Source organism: Aplidium turbinatum, chromosome 6 (assembly GCF_918807975.1).
Source record: "Aplidium turbinatum chromosome 6, kaAplTurb1.1, whole genome shotgun sequence".
NCBI lineage: Eukaryota > Metazoa > Chordata > Ascidiacea > Aplousobranchia > Polyclinidae > Aplidium > Aplidium turbinatum.
The window spans coordinates 13,474,192-13,490,834 of record NC_137477.1 but is presented as its reverse complement, the minus strand read 5'-3'; the positions used below and the strand labels follow the sequence as shown (position 1 = coordinate 13,490,834).

Genomic DNA, 16,643 nt, shown 5'->3' with positions numbered 1-16,643 from the left:
CCATTGATATTCCACAGTTGGTGCAAATAGGCATTTGTATGTATAAACAACGTTGAAAAATTATTTTATTGACGTGTTTTTCACAGAATTGGTTGCTCTGAACAAAAATCTATTTGTGCCTAAAGCAAATTAATCAACAACGTCCTTTACTGAGTAAACAAGAATCAGATGACCTTTGTTTTTGCACACAAAGCGAATGTATGAGCTTAACAGACTTAGTAAATAAACCAGCTAAATTTCGCACAATTTGAGCAATCAAAGCTCTTTAGAGGACAACCAGTGCATGTGATACATTTTATTCTTAGGCAACATTCAGTGAAGAAATGAAACATTACTTTCTAATAACGAATGAGTTATTTTATACTTATTTTAAACTTACTAACCAAAAACTTTTAAAACAATCTAGTATGAACAGGGCTAAACACACGATCACTTGTTCTTCTGAATCATACAAAGTTCTGAGTTATGTAAAACAGCACCCACTGAAAGGACATAAAGCCACAGACCTGACTTGCGTAATTAACTAATTATACAAGATCGCACAAAAAAATTTAACTAACTTAAGAAAATCAAGGTCAATGAATACAAAAACAAGAACAAACAAGTGTCACTGCTCCATAGTATCATCACCACGAATTGGAAGTCTAATACTGTTTATGTTTCTGTGTAATATTTGCGTTACTTATGAACATTGTGGGGCGCCAATGACAATTCTCTCTGCCAAAACTACAGAAAATTTAGACAGTTTAAAGTTGAACAAACGTACTGGTATTCTTTTTGCGTGCAAGGAATGTTCTCATATTTCTCTTTGAACATTTGCTTGAAGTTGTCCACGTCTCTTTGCGAGCCGGTCAATCTGATGGAACCATCCTTGCTGCGATTCCACCTGAAACATTTGAATTATAAAATGTCTGTGAAAAAGCGTCTATTCTGCAATCTGCATGCAACATTGAGTATAATATTTCGTTGGCTCAAGTTACATCCAGATATAATTGTAGTCACTATTTCTCATTGACTGTTGTTGTGCTACGAGATATCTCATGGTATTGTGGCTGAGCAAGGGTTCGTTGACCACAGTTTAGACCTTACACAAATACACAGGTTGGCCACAGTTCAAACCTTTCTTTCAGTTCCTGAGTTGACACCTTCCTAGCCTTGCTTCTGATCGACCGGCGTTTGATTTCTGGTGCAGTGGATACAAATAAAGTGTAATAATCGTATCGAACATTTTGTGTTCCTTCTTACATGAAGCAATAGAATGAATAGGAATAACGTTAAGCATAAATCGTGGGTGCTGTTACGAAAAATGACATCAATTTGAAAACAAAGTTTGTAATGTGGCTTAACCTGTTTTAGAACGGAGTTAACAAATGATAACCTTAATATCAAACGACTAAATTTCCTTCATTGAATTCGAACACTTTGAATGTTTTATTCATAGTTGAATATTGGATAGTAATCATCAAGCAGTCATGCTTCCGCTGGGTGACGCGCTGACGGCCTTCAAAAATCCTTTCATAAAGCTTCATCTTTCGCATCACCTTATCCGAATGTTACTAATTTGTTTTTCAATCATATTTAGTCATCATGTCTTTGATCTTTTTCTGGTTCTTTCTCTTCATGGAGTCTACTGAGTAGTTATTTCAGCCCATTCGTTTATTTTCATTTGTGCTGGTAATCCGGCATTTCCATATCCATTGTCAGTCTGTTATAACGCCCCTTTTTACTATTTCAATACCGCCATTAATCACTCTTCTTATGTTGATGGCTTCATTTATAATATTTTCTTTTTAAAGCAATAATAAATTTAAAGGATGCATTTATAACTGTGGCACTACTTACTCAATAAGCAGATGCATACTATCACTTGTAATATGAGATTTTCTTTCGTCGTTTTTTCTATATTTCTTAGAAATAGCTTCATAGTCTTTGGAAGAAAAGTTGTATTTTTCGGAAACAAAGTTTTTCATAAACTTGTGTGTTGCTTTGCGACAATCTCTTTCAAAGACGCTTTGGTCTCCATCATAATCCTTTTTCTGAAAGCAAACAACCCGATAATAAGTCAATATAATCCCAATTGTTGCGTATTATTTAAACCACTGGATATCAAAATGCTTGAACAATTAAAGATTTTTTTACAAAAACTTTATTTCACAACAATTCCAAAGAGTTTGCCTATCATAAACAGACGATCAACACAATTCGAAATTTCCGACGTCAAGATGTGCAAAACCAGGTCATTTAATTCTTTAAAAGTACTCACTTAAAACAAAAACACAGATAAACGTACCTGCTTCATATAAGGAGAGAATTTGACAGAAAGTCCATTAGGTTTGTTGAACTCAATTTTTGCCAAACCAATTAAATGTTCGGTTAAATCGAGCTGCAGTTGATCGGATCTGAACACAAGTTCAAAGACATGCAAGTCGGTGTCCAAGTCACACTGGAATGTTTGAAGCTTTCGTTTTTTCTTTGAGGTTTTTTGTTGTGGCTCTGCAATAAACACTTTCACTTTTCACTATGCAAATAGTTCTTATGAATTACGATGTGTTTAGATCAGGGGTCACCAACCTTTTTTGCATGCGGGCCACTTTGGCACTAAGGAGAGCTGTGGCGGGCCGCACTAATAAAATTTTAGGTAGGTTGACTCTTATGCTTGAAAAGAACGCATTTCGCACCCAGTATCCAGCGTTACATGTTGTTAATATTTATCTTAGAATACCGTAGCAACAAAATTAGTCGAACAACGCTACTGCCAGGCCAAGCTCCTTTAACAACACTTTTGACTTTTTTAACAATGCCTAATACACGAGGCCACTTGTTTTGCGCACTTATAGCGAGGCGAGCGGTTTCATCAGAACATTCATCGCCAAGCAAGAGTGGTGTTGTCACTTCGCTTCACAAAAGATATCTTGCAATTGACAGTTTCAGTAAACATGGAAATGTTTGACACATCGCAATACAGGCAACAATAGTGACTTGCAAACATATCAGCGAAAAATAGGCTCCAATAACAGGGAGAAAGAAACCAGGTACCATGAAACAAACGCTTGTGGAAATCACCGAAAAAACGTTTCTATTGTAACTCATGAACAGTGTTATCTCTAAAAAAGCAAAGAGTTGGTTTTTCATCCTTTTTGTGAGAGTCTATAAAACCGTCGGTGGAATCGTATACAAAGCGAAAATATGCTTCCCGGAAAGTATTTTAAGTCTTCATGCTCTTTAACTCTTCAAGAAAAGTATTTTTGGTTATAGCCTACTTGTACGCTGATACCTTCCGCGGGCCGCACATAACAGCGTGGCGGGCCGCCAGTTGGTGACCCCTGGTTTAGATGAATTAAGTTGTTTTCCTGACGAAAACAAAAAGTTTTGCCGAAAAGGTTCGAATTTATGTAGTTATATACGTTTTTATTTTATGTATAGTTTTTGAATTATGCAATTTAATGATATCAAGTTGCTACTAATGATCTGTTTATCAATAGCAATTCTTTCTTTGGAAAACAAAAAGGTTACATATAAATTATACGCGGAGAAAATTCCACTTTGCCATCAAGCAATTTGTGTCTTACGTACCAGTCAAGGGATCATTTTCCCCCTCGCTGGCACTTGACTCAATTTTTTCTTCAGAAAAATCAAAGTTTTCCTTGATTTCTTGAACAACTGCAATGTCCTGGATGTAGTTGGTGATCTTGAGCTTATCACCATTACGACGAGTGATAGTAGTCTTGATCAAAGATTCAGCATCTAATTAACAGGAGAAATTCAACGCAGTCTTTAATGAAACTAGAATAATTTTAATTATCGATTCAATCGAAAGTGTGCAGCTGAAAAAAATCACAAGTCTATGGAAATCTCCTGCGGTGGGAGACGAAAGTTTTAGGAAACATACGTACTTAGACTAGTCCCTTGTGAATCATCGAAAATAAGAAAACTCATAAAATCAAGAAAGCAATACAGTTTGCATGGAAACTATTACAACTGAGTGACAACATTAAAAAAGTGTTAGCTGCAAATAAATCACTTTACTAGTGATTTTCATTATGCAAATTTTCACTGCTTTTGTTATCTTATAAAATAGGTTTTCTTAAAACAGCACGTCTAGTGGAGTGAAAAAATCCAATCAACAAGTATCTCTTGTTCGTTAGACTTTGCCATCTTACTGAAACAAATACCTTTATAATCACGCAAGTACAAAAAAGCTACGTCGTCCGACTTTTGTTTTCGAAACACACAAGTGATCGCAATTTTGTGCTTCTGGCAGACCAGTTTGATTCCGTCCTCGGTCAAGTTCGCCACCCCAGTGAGTTTAATGCAATCAGTGCAGCACACTCTCGACATCTAGAAAAGGTAAACTTGTTTTCTCTAGCACCACTTGAACATTGAAAACGACATGTTCAACTTATATTTGAGTGAAAAATAACAGTCATTGCTACATGTCAAAATACATAACATGCAGGTCCGATGCACTATGTTCACGTGTTCATTATATTACAACAACCTATTTTACATTGGTGTTATCGTTGAGAACTACAAAGTCTAAAAACAGATGATTTTAAACACGCAGAAACGATCTTGGTTGTTCATTTTCTATTAACATGACATCACCTACCTGAGGTTTCGAGTTTAGAGACAACTCCTTTATCTTCTTTATCAACCCAAGTATGTCTGAAAAGTAAAACCTCCGTAGCTTGCGACTTACGCTTAAACTAAACACTGAAGAAACCCTGATTTCTAGCTGTAATATCATGATACCAGTAGGTTGAAAATCTTTACCCCTAAAAAAATGAAGTTAAAGATACATGCCGCGTGCTTGTAAGAGTGACATGCCTAATCTGAAGTTCGAAGGTCGAGAGTTCGACACCCATGGTGAACACAGTATTGTATTCTGGTAACAAATGCATGCTTGATGAATACAAACTTTGACTGCTTAACTTCCAGTACAAGCAAATGGAATCTTTGTGTGCACTGAAGAAGGTGTTATAAATGGTTAAACCAAGATAACTTTTTACTAATTATGTAATTGTGTTAGCAGCAGGTAAAGGTTTCACAAGTTAATGCAGAGGGATGTTGGAGGCAATGTACGTTAGTGTGTGCCAAATCCATATAGCCGATCTGAAAGCCTTTTTCAAACAAGCTTTCTTATGTTTCTGCTGAATGTGAGTACACAAGGAAGTCTCGATTCAGCAACAGTCACACAGTTCGAGATTTTTTAAGAAGATAATATCAATGTGCCAGAGTACAGACGTGCGATAAATAATAAGCCAACCCCTTACGATATGTTTCCTTACCTGTCGGCCTTGGAAACCTGATCAAGTATCGCTTTAGCTTTGTTATTGGCTTAATTTTTCCTTCAAACGGGTTTACACAGCCTTCCAATATAGACAATACATCCTCTTCATCTTCAAAAATCCCCTGAACACTCAATAAATTATACGATAGTGCAACTTTCGCAGAGTTGGCTTAGTGGCGTCATAAACACATCAGAATACTGTACTTCAAGATTTAACCACAGGTCATACTGTAAAGTGTAGAGTGTCAAAACAGAATTTTTTGTCTGAAAGCATGTTAGCAAGAAGAAAATGATGCCGAAAAAAGACTTGTAGCAGTGTTGTTAGGCATAGCTATTGGCTTTCTCTGAAAGAAAATCATACTTTTCGTGTACTGTTCTGCCGTGCTTCGTTTTGCAGAAGGACGGCGATAGTATGTGTGGGTGTGGGGTAAATCAAACAAGATTTGCTTATTGAAAACTTAAGACTATATCAAGTGTATTTTACAAACCTCGATTAACAATCGCTCGTTGTCTACTTTAGGTATTTGCTTTTCAACAACCGTCAATGGCTCATCATCAAAGGTGTGGTCGCCGGCTACAACAAGTTTTACGGCTGTAAAATGGTAAAAGGTCTCTGATAAGTATTCTCCATTGCAGCAATGGAAAACCTAAAAAGTCGTTTTGCGGCCATAATAAGATATTATCAACACCCATCAACATCTTCAAGAAAAATTTGAAGGTGGACTACGTTTTGAAAGAAAAAATGTAGTTACGTCTCATCGTATTCAAATAAATCTTATTTACTATGACTATCATATTTGCAACGGTAACTCAAATAATCCCTTTATTAAAAATACTGTAAAACTAAATCCTTTCTTCGTAGAGAATAACTGTTTGCAAGCAGTTAGAAACACGATTCATGTCGATCAAGGATATTCCTATGCGTTTTCAAAAATTATTAATGCAGTGATAAAAGAATTTCAAAAAGACCAGTAATTTATTTTTTCAACTTCTCTGTGAAATCCGAATTCGCCTATTGCGTTACAAAATATTAAGAGAAAATGATCATGTGTAACAAGATACATTTAGTGTCGGGGAACATGACCAAAACGCCATCTTGAATCCGAATGATCCGGCTCACAGGACAACCGCTGCCACGGAAATACTTTCGTAGATCTTTGTATGAGCAAGACGGAGGCAGATTCGAAATTAAAACGCATCTGCAATGGAATGCCTCCCACTTAGTTTCAATCTTATAACAATCAACGTGAGTTAGTTTGATAATTTATGACGTAGTGTCAATAGGTCATCACTCTAGCAAGGTTTTAAAGTTAATTTTGTAATGCATGTTTTATGCTTAACTTGGTTGTGCAATTCTCACTAACATACAGTACGCGGTACTTACTAATTTACACAATGACAGCAGTACGTCAATTGTCATGCTTTAGTAGAATTGAGTACCAATAAATCTTAGAAATACCTTTTACTGATAATATTTTTTTAGATAATTGCAAGTCAACTAATTAAAGAAAATCTAACTCGAAGCGAATAAGAAATGCACCGTATGTATTATTATCAAACTGTCGCTCTCAAAATCACAGCTCACACATACCTGTTTTCCTTTCCATAAAATAAAGCCGCATCTTCTTGCAGTAATTGAAACCATGAGAAAGTTGTTAAAAAATTCTTGCCATCTACAATATGCCACATGAAAGCATAAAAATAAAATATTATACCCTTTAAACAAGTAAAATTTTCAAAAGCACGAATAATGTAATGTATTTAATGTATTTCCAAAGCACAAAACGAATCATAAAAATCATAGGCTTATATGCTTTCTTTATGAGAAAAAATTTCAATCTAACTTTTCCTACGAGAATTAATACAGAAACCGCAATAGTGAATATGCTGATTGTTGAACTAAAATAGGAGCATACACGCATACTGCACAACCACTACCAGCAGCACACGTTGTTGCATATTTAATGCTATCAATACAATCCCAGTGAGTAGCCTAATCGTCAATTTACCTATTTTCTTGTAGTTGACTTCATTTTTAGATGTGGTGACACTTGAACGAGAAGCACTCACATCAGACGACACGTCTACAAAAAAGATGAGCCAAGTTCACAGCTGGTTGTGTTAACGCTAAATACTGGACGATATAATTAAAGTTAAAAATAACGAAACAACACAGAAAATAATTGTTTCTTACCGACTTCACTCTCCATTGTAGGAGTAACAGAACCATGGTGTTTTGCCCGAGTCGCAATCTCTTCCAGTTGCCTTGATGATCCAGCTTGCATGTCTTTTTCTTAACAAAAGATAAATGAGTATATAAAAGTTGGCGCTTTAAACGTCTTCAATTCCTACAGGCTGCATCTGAAGTTTTGTGAATAATGGTAATCTAGTATTTTTACAGTATTAAATAGTATGTTAAACGTTTCTCATATTCTTTTGCGTGCCGTGACGTTTCACTGTTACGTTGACGTTGGTTCGCACAACAAAATACATCAACCAACTAATTGAAATAAGATATAGAAATAGGCTAAACACTTGATCAACAAATTTCAATTGCAGTTAACGCAATATAGAGGTAGTTAGTTCCTTGACCCTGGCTGGGGCAAGGTCGGAAATGTCTCTTTCACCGTCTTATGGCAGCATTTGCTAATGTTAACTATTCTATAACGTAAAACATATTTTAATGAAATTGAAAACATAGAACGAGAGTTTTGCACAGCATATCGTCGGCTTTCGAATTCAGACTAAACAACAAAAGTGCATCAGCAGACAGCATCAATCAATTAACCTTTCAAGGCATAAAACAAAAATATAGATATGTAGTCAAAGTATTATTTGTGGCAAATGCTGATGTACAAACGAAAATAAGCTATCTTTTTACGTTGCATGTGAAAGGGATCTGTTTCCATCTTTTTCATTTAAACATAACAAAAAGTAGTTTGTAGGAACGTCAAAACTACGTTAATACACATTTGTAACAAAACGTAAAAAAACAACTTGTACTCTTGAAGCATGATTAGATAAAAAGTAATACAATGCTCTGTGCCTGTTTTGCACACGATAAACAAGACGTTATTAAAACACTTATATTATTAAATTAGGAGCAGCTACCATTTTTTGAAATAAAAATTCATACAGCCTGAACTTATCAAATATTAACGTATATTGACTGAAACCAACATGAGCGTGATGCCATGCTGCAATGCGCCTGTATCAAGAATAGTGATGCACCGGAGGCAAGATTTTGGACGGAGGCCGGATGTTCCGGTTAGAGAGTAGGGTGGAGTGAAAAATTTTTTTTTTCAAATCAAAAAATCAGATTTACCAAAAGTGGCGTATGGACCTAAAACCAACTTCTGAGAAGGTTTTGGGTTTGTGCCACCTACACCCAGGTGGCCCATAATTTTTAAAGGTCATCCGAGGGTCAAATTTCATGAAAATCTCATAACTTGGAAACCGGTTAAGCTAGAATGTTGGTTTTTGGCTTAAAATTTCCAGAAGGTCCATGTATATATGTTGCTCTAAAATGCAACTTTTGTCTCTATTTTAACTACATAAGCAGATAAAAATAAAAATAAAAAAATTTAGTTTGAAAGCTATGTAACGTAAAGAAGTGAAAATGCTATATTTGAACTATTGCACCCATAGTTGTGTGTTAAGGCATAATAGGTACAAACTGACTAAGTACTGCTTAAAATACTTTCTAAGTAGTTAGTACAAAGGATATGCAAGCAACAATCATGGATATGTGACAAAAAAACTCAACGACAAAAAAATGTAGCAAAGACTCATAATATAATAATGTTACAATGTTATTTGACATTAAGTTTCAAAATTTACATCTTTGGTTTCCATGAAATTTATAAGAAACTACTTAGCTACACAATCAGGGTCGCATTATAAAATTATCATGTGGTGAAAAAATATTGAAAACCTTCAACCTGAAAACGACAGGACTATCAAAGTCAGAAAAAATATATTTTGACTCCGATCCATTGCAAATTTGGGCAAGGCTTGCTGGGCTTTGGTAAAGACCCTTGCCAACCTTAATCCACCACTGTTTGCAATGAGTGTTACAGAAACCATGACATCAACTCATTTATAATTACACATATCCAATAGCACTACACAGCACAAGTTTATTGAAATAACTAGCAAAGCAAAATATATTAGTTTTGCTGATACTGGTTCCCAACAATGTAAGCTTATTCTAAACATCCCCCCTATGATAATGCATGCTTGATTGTTTATTAATTAAACACTAAATTAAGAATTAGGCTATGTAGCAAACTGTTGCTTTGCATTGAATCTCTTCTTGAGTTTTCGCGATCTTATTTTCTGACGTATATGACCGTCCCTTCTTTCAAATCCAACGACAGCTGATGAAGCTTCGGTTACCAACTTAATGTGCCTTTCAACGGCTTGGTTGTGACATGTGTGCTCGAGTTTTAACTTGTTCTGTCTAAAATCTTCAATATCTTCATTCTTCAAATGTTGTAATGCAGGTGGCTCATACATGGCTTTCAAATTCAAACTGGATAATTTATAATATATATACTTTAGCAGTTGGATTAATTTTAGTAATTTGAAACTTTCGGACTTTATGATATGAACTGTGACCAAACTCTTCAGTGGTTGCCACTTCTTGAAGGTCGCTGCCATCATCAACACAATCAAACGCCTCATTTTCAATGACATACTGCCCTGCTGCTCGTCGCATGCTAAGCACCTTATTAACCCCAAGCCGGCAAACGCTTTCATCATCGTCATCGGCCAGCATTGCCAACAAAACATTGTCATGGTGCGCAAAATAAGAATTTCTTTGAAGAACTTTCAATGCAATATCTCGTACATTTTTCTTTGGAAACTTTACCACACGATCAACAATACTGTAGAAATTTATTGGTCCATCAGTAATCTTGCTCTTGAGCTTGATGTAGAACCAGCTAGGGAAATAGACTTTGAGTAAAAACTCCACCATAGTGCACAATGTTATCAATGCATTTTCTTGAGACACATGACAACGCAGTATACGGCACCCGGGTCTGCTACTATTCGGTGAGTCCGATTCGGTGAGAGCCTTTTTCGGTGAGAGCCTTTTTCGGTGAGAGCCCTATTCGGTGATTTTTTTGAATTTTTTTTTGAAAATTATCGGGTACCGTAGCCTAATTAAAACCCCTAACCCCGAAACCCCAAACCCCCTAACCTCAAACCCAAAAACCCAAACCCCCAAAAAACCCCAAAACTCCTAAAAAACCCAAAACCCCCAAAAACCCAAACCCCCAAAAAACCCAAAACCCCCAAAAACCCTAACCCCCAAAAACCCCAAACCCCTAACCCGTATCCCCTATAACGGCTATGATAATTAGGCTACGGCGCGCAATAATTTAAAAAAAACTCACCGAATAGGGCTCTCACCGAAAAAGGCTCTCACCGAATAGGGAACTCACCGAATCGGACTCACCGAATCGGGCCATTCCGACGGCACCCGAGTGTTAACCAATGTGAGTGACATAATCCACCAACTTCTAACAGCTCAAGGTTAGCATCTACACATCCCAACATGACAGCAAAGCTTATTCGATACGCATAATATTGGTCACTGCTTAAATCATCAATTACGTCATTCGGGATGACAGGAAACTTTGGGTTAGGAATAGCCTTGAACTTCACCACGCTCCATTCAGAAACTGCACCATGTAACTTTTTACCCAGAGGTCCTGAGAATGAATCCGGACCTGCTGTAAGACCTTCCAGTTGTTGGAAAATGTGCCTTAGTGGAAGCCCATTTAAATTAAATACAACCCATTGCAATGGCCGTCCCAGTAAAGCTTCTAAGGATGCAAAACAGCCACTTTTGATACCTGTCATTGTAGCTGTTCCTTCAGAACTAACAATCTTTTTCCAATGATGTGCCCTTAATGACATTGAATATAGTCTTGGATATATTCACACCAGTTCTCTCTTCTGGAGCTACATGTGAGAGGTGAAAAGAACCGGGTTCACCTACGATCACATAATTCTCTTCAAGTAACACCTAGTCCTACACTAGGTTACAGCAAACTGCACGGAGCCATGTGCACCTAGCAGAATGTCATGGATGACTAAGCACCAATGAGCAGTGTAGTTCCATAGAAATCACATGGTGCAATGGCAAAGGAAAGGGAGGGATGATCATTGATATTACAATATTCTATTGTTAAAGAATCCATTTGAAAATCGAACATGATGATGGATGCTACGTTTTTCATGAGAATAAGGCAAAAACTTTATTTTGGCAAATTCTGGCTTATGTGGTAGAAATAGAGACAAAAGTTGCAATATAACAGATATAAACATGGACCTTCTGAACGTTTTAAGCGAAGAACCAGCGTTCTAGCTTAACCGGTTTCCAAGTTAAGGGATTTTTATGAAATTTGACCCTCGGATGACCTTTAAAAATTATGGGCCACCTGGGTGTAGGTGGCACAAACCCAAAACCTTCTCAGAAGTTGGTTTTAAGTTCATACGCCACTTTTGGTAAATCTGATTTTTTGATTTGAAAAAAAAAATTTTTTTCACTTCACCCTATTAGAGAGTGTCGACTCTGGCCGGAGCTTCCGGACTTTGCTTTGTTTTGTTAACTTCCGACGTCTACTATCTACTTCATATAATCAATGTTTTAACCACGCGGTTGTTAGCAGTAGCGATGACAGGGAGGTGCAAAAAGTAATTCTTGACCTGGGATGATTTTAAGGGCCCATAACCACTTTAAGGGGCCCGGAAACTTGAAGAAAACACCTCGTATTCGTTGGATATGGTGCGTTTTCTCAAAAGTGTTTGAATTTGGGGGCCCTTGAAAATCTCATTGGTATTAGGTCCAAATTATCCTCTCAACGAACCTGGTTGTTGGTATACCAGTGAAGCGATAACCTTTAAAAAGTTTTTTTTTTTTAAGAGTAAACATTTGGATTGGTTTTAATTTTGGCTATGTGTTCTATCCACGTGATGTAGTATTGTTTTTAAAATATTGAAAACTTTTGATTGACCACCTTGAACTCATTCCATCTTACATAATTATACATTTAAGACCAATGTTATAGCCAACATGCTTAATTGTGTATTCTTGCATTACTGCAATACCACATTGATGCATAAAGTTACATTTATCCAAAGTCATGAACTTAACCACAGCCACACACAGTTAACACACTTCCGGCTCCGGGCCGGAGCCACTATCACCTCCGGTCAGGAGTTCAAAAAAAGTGACCGAAGCCGGAGGTTGTTCAATCACTAACCAAGAATAGACAAAAGCACTTGAAAGCAAAATATAAATGATAGATAATAATTAATGTATTTGTCACATTCTACATGTTGTAGCAGAAAATAGGCTTAATACTTTTTGAATCTAACTGATTTTGACGTGTTTTGTCGCAAGCTCTACATGAAGTACTACTACCTGCTGTACGCTGTCGGTCTATCTCATTCTTTTGCAAACGTCTCTTTTGCTCTGATGGCTCCAATATGGCTTCTACAAGACAAAGAGTTTAGATGTGAGAATAAAAAAAGTTTCCAGACAGCAAAGCATTTTTACATTGATCCAATGTCTGCAGACCATCAATCAATGTAATAACGACGGATTTTGCTGTGTGGGATTGAGGATCTTTCGCTACTAATATATCCATAAAGGAATAGATTTCCTTTCAAGCCAATTTGCTTTCACAGGATTGAAACACAATAGGACCATTGTAAGGCGGTTTTACATGAAGGTTTCAAAGACGAGCACAAATAGTATAAAGTAAACCAGGTGCTGTCACAAAGACTGACAATATGAAGCTTTTGGTTGATGCTTCTGTTCATAACCAATGTACTGACCATTGTATTTCAATAAAAAATCCTATACCGACTTTGTTTGGTGGGTTGATTTAGCCATTTACTTCTATATTACAGTATATACTAAGGAGTGTGAGCGTATCGAATTGTCTCCGAGAGAGCTTGTTTAAGTTGCATATTTTAAGCTATTCATTATTTTTTACCTTCCGGTTTTTCTTCGGGTACAACAGCAACAGGTTGTTGAGAAGAAACAATCACCGTTTCCGCAATCCAGTTCATAAACGGTTCTACGTCATCAAGCATCCCAGCAACTCTAATGGTTCCAGGTACAGATTCATCACACCACCTAAGAAAAGAATACAACTGAACAACTGGTTGCATATCACACGATGGGTTAAAACTTTTTTAAAAACTTGTTCTTTTATTTTAAACCGCGGACATGGAGCCACAGCAAGCTGGATTTTCATTGACTGGCGACAGAATTAGCTCAAATGAAAAAAAAGTATTGTACTCTTAAATTTGATACTGCTATCTCCTAAGAACAGATTAAATAAAGTATTCAGAATATAAGTAAGACATGCGTATTTGCTATGAAACATCACCAGTGTATTTAACATAAAATTCACATTTATTCAAGCAATAAAAAGTTATGGAAAAGCCTACAGTTTAGAGGGCACAAAATCCCACAGTCTCTCTTTATACGAATCATGTATCAAAGCGCACTACGCTGGTATGTCATAGACACCACATGGTTACAACACAAGCAGTACCAGTATGTTTGAACACAACACTAAATAGAAGTTTTGCATAAACCTTCGCAGATAAGAAAAATTAATGCAGATCCGGAGATGGTTTTGAATGTGAAAGATGCAAGAAGATTGAAGAAGGAATGGTTGGTCCTGTGGAAAAGCTGAATGACGAAGTTGAATCAGTGAATGCCTTTTGCTATCTAGGAGATAGATTGAATGCCAGTGGTGGTTGTGAAGCGGCAGTGACTGCAAGAGTAAGGTTTGGTTGGGTGAAATTCGGAGAGTGTCGAGAGTTGTCATGTGGTAGAAGATTTCCGTTGAAAATGAGAGGAAGAATTTATATCAGTTGTGTGAGATCTGCAATGCTGTACGGAAGTGAGACAAAATGCTTACGGGAATACGAATTGGCGATTTTAAGAAGAACTGAGAGAGCGATGGTGAGAGCAATGTGTGGTGTGAAGCTGATGGACAAAAGGAATAGCCTACCGAAGTACTTATGAACTTGCTTGGGTTGAATGAGAATGTTGATAAGTTGGTGACAGCGAATGAAGTGAGGTGGTATGGGCATGTTTAGAGAAGGGATGAAGATGATGTTTTGAGAAGAGCGCTGGAGTTGCAAGTGGAGGGTCGTAGAAAACAAGGAAGACCCAAGAAAACGTGGAAAAGGCAAGTTAAGGAGGAAAGCAGCAAGGTCGGCTTGACAAGAGAGGACGCGTTAGACAGATTGATGTGGAGGCAGGGTGTGAAGGCGATTGCAGCATTTAGAGGTGAATCCGGCCACCCCCGGTAACGGGGACAATGGGACATCACCGGATTAAAACTGGACTATTACTACTACTAATGTATTCTTATTAGCTGAAAACTATAAAATGATATGCGAGTTGGCAGACGTGTCGGGTGCACAGAAAAATTGCAGTTCCATAAACTTTAGTTGAAAATAAGATGTTGTTCACATGTACTTACAACACCAACAACTCATGGTCTGGGTCTCCTTCAACCTTTCTTTTGGAAATTTCAAATTCTTGGTGTTGTTTTTGATGCTCTGAGAGGTTCTCGTTTGGATAGGGACAACTTCGAAGTACTATCAGATTGCAGAATCTTTCCAGCAAAGTTACGCAAGCTTTTTCAAATTCATTTTGGGTCTGGTGAAATGCTTCCTAAAAATTGTGTTTATCAATCAAACGACAAAAACAATAACTTTAATCACAATGCATTATAGCCGGTGTTTTCATAAACTGAAACAGGGTCTTAAAGTTTGACCGCAATTTCTAAAAGATATGCTGTTGCAAATCAATATAATACTAGTCAGATAAAAGTGTAGTGGTTCCTTTAACAGTCGAAGTATAAAATAGTTTCTCACAAAGTTTATGATAGTTGAAGTTTAATTAAAAAAATCCCCGGCCAAACAATCTATTATGAATTGTTCTCAAGTATATAATATAAACTACCTTCGTCTAACAGAAAACTATTTTCAAACGACCCAATACAATAATTCGTATTTTCTTTTCTTGGAAATGCAAGTCAAAACGCTGTTTTAAAAGGTGGTCAAAATTTGCTTTAATAAGGTCAAAAAATACGTTTTCTTTGACACTTCTCTTTGATGAGCTATTTGGTAACTTCTAGAACCATTGTTAATAATCTATTCATATCCTAATTTAACCAGTCACTGAGATGTTTAATTTATGCACACAAATATACCTACACAATAAACAAATTAGTATTATGTGATATAATATAAACGTACAGTTAAATATATTAACGCTTACTTTTCCAGCTACAGGCTTAAATGTCAATGTCATCTCCGATGGTAATAAGATATTGTAGTGGAGCTGAACAGTGGCAAAGTACTGAAATACTTTTTGCAGTCGAAGGAAAAAATATCCTGATTTTCTCATGCACATCACAATGACATTGTGCTCACCACGAAGAACATGACGATATTCACGGATCTCCGCAGGCTCTTCATCGACTATACAAATAATGGTCATGTAGTAATATGAGTATAGTTACATTTCTACACGTATGTGATAAACCAATACTAAATTTTGCTCACGTTCTCAGCATTGCAATAAAGTTGCTATTTGAAGCCTTGATAAAATGTCTCATTTGTTTTTAATGACACAAATATACCATATAAATATCTTATTAATAATGCCAGGTGGTAAAAAAAAATTCATTTAATAATATTATACAGTATATATATATATATCAGATAAAACAAGAAATATAATAGGTGTAAAACAACGCAGGTATTATACATAATCATAAAATAATTGAAGATGTGAAAGTTAATGAAATATAACACTGGCATGCTTAACTACGTACTGTGAAGCATTTGCTTAATATTTCTATGAACCAAAACTTCTTTAGAAATAAGATTAACTACTAAAATAACTGCAAATTGTTGTTTTTAAAGATCATGAACAGCAGACACACTTATCAGTTGGTCTTCCAACAAATGTTAAATTATACCTACAATCCTACATGTATCTCAAAGTATTACCTGTGCAGAGAGTAATGTTGGAACAATTAAACATATATTATATACTTTTTTCGGCAATTCTTATTTGGTAACCTAATAGAACTGGCAATGCAGAAATGACAGCATACACGTAAACATCTTTAGAACAACATATCTGCAGTAACTAAGCGTGTTTTCAATATAAAACTCTGTTTTACTTTTGCTACCTTTATTGAAGTTTATAAATGAAATATTTATTTTTCAATTAAAAACGGCAAATCAAGCTCAATGCTAGTAATATGTCATAGCCTACTAATAGTAGAAGTTTTGA

The 16,643-nt window shown here is 36.2% G+C and overlaps 1 protein-coding gene across 1 annotated transcript in view; it reads right to left on the bottom strand.

Moving 5' to 3' along the window:
• Positions 1–15,665, bottom strand: part of LOC145772339 (uncharacterized) — a 47,656-nt gene extending 31,991 nt beyond the window's left edge. Inside the window, exons 1-16 of the mRNA XM_082584213.1 lie at positions 15,618–15,665; positions 14,815–15,008; positions 13,306–13,448; positions 12,729–12,800; positions 7,485–7,583; positions 7,300–7,374; positions 6,882–6,963; positions 6,353–6,489; positions 5,779–5,882; positions 5,289–5,412; positions 4,610–4,665; positions 4,173–4,338; positions 3,574–3,744; positions 2,291–2,493; positions 1,843–2,036; positions 767–886 (exon numbers count right to left, since the gene is read on the bottom strand). Coding sequence (XP_082440339.1) covers positions 767–886; positions 1,843–2,036; positions 2,291–2,493; positions 3,574–3,744; positions 4,173–4,338; positions 4,610–4,665; positions 5,289–5,412; positions 5,779–5,882; positions 6,353–6,489; positions 6,882–6,963; positions 7,300–7,374; positions 7,485–7,583; positions 12,729–12,800; positions 13,306–13,448; positions 14,815–15,008; positions 15,618–15,650 — 1,973 coding nt within the window. The 5' untranslated portion in view covers positions 15,651–15,665. The remainder of the gene's footprint in view (positions 1–766; positions 887–1,842; positions 2,037–2,290; positions 2,494–3,573; positions 3,745–4,172; positions 4,339–4,609; positions 4,666–5,288; positions 5,413–5,778; positions 5,883–6,352; positions 6,490–6,881; positions 6,964–7,299; positions 7,375–7,484; positions 7,584–12,728; positions 12,801–13,305; positions 13,449–14,814; positions 15,009–15,617) is intronic.
• Positions 15,666–16,643: the final 978 nt, after the last annotated feature.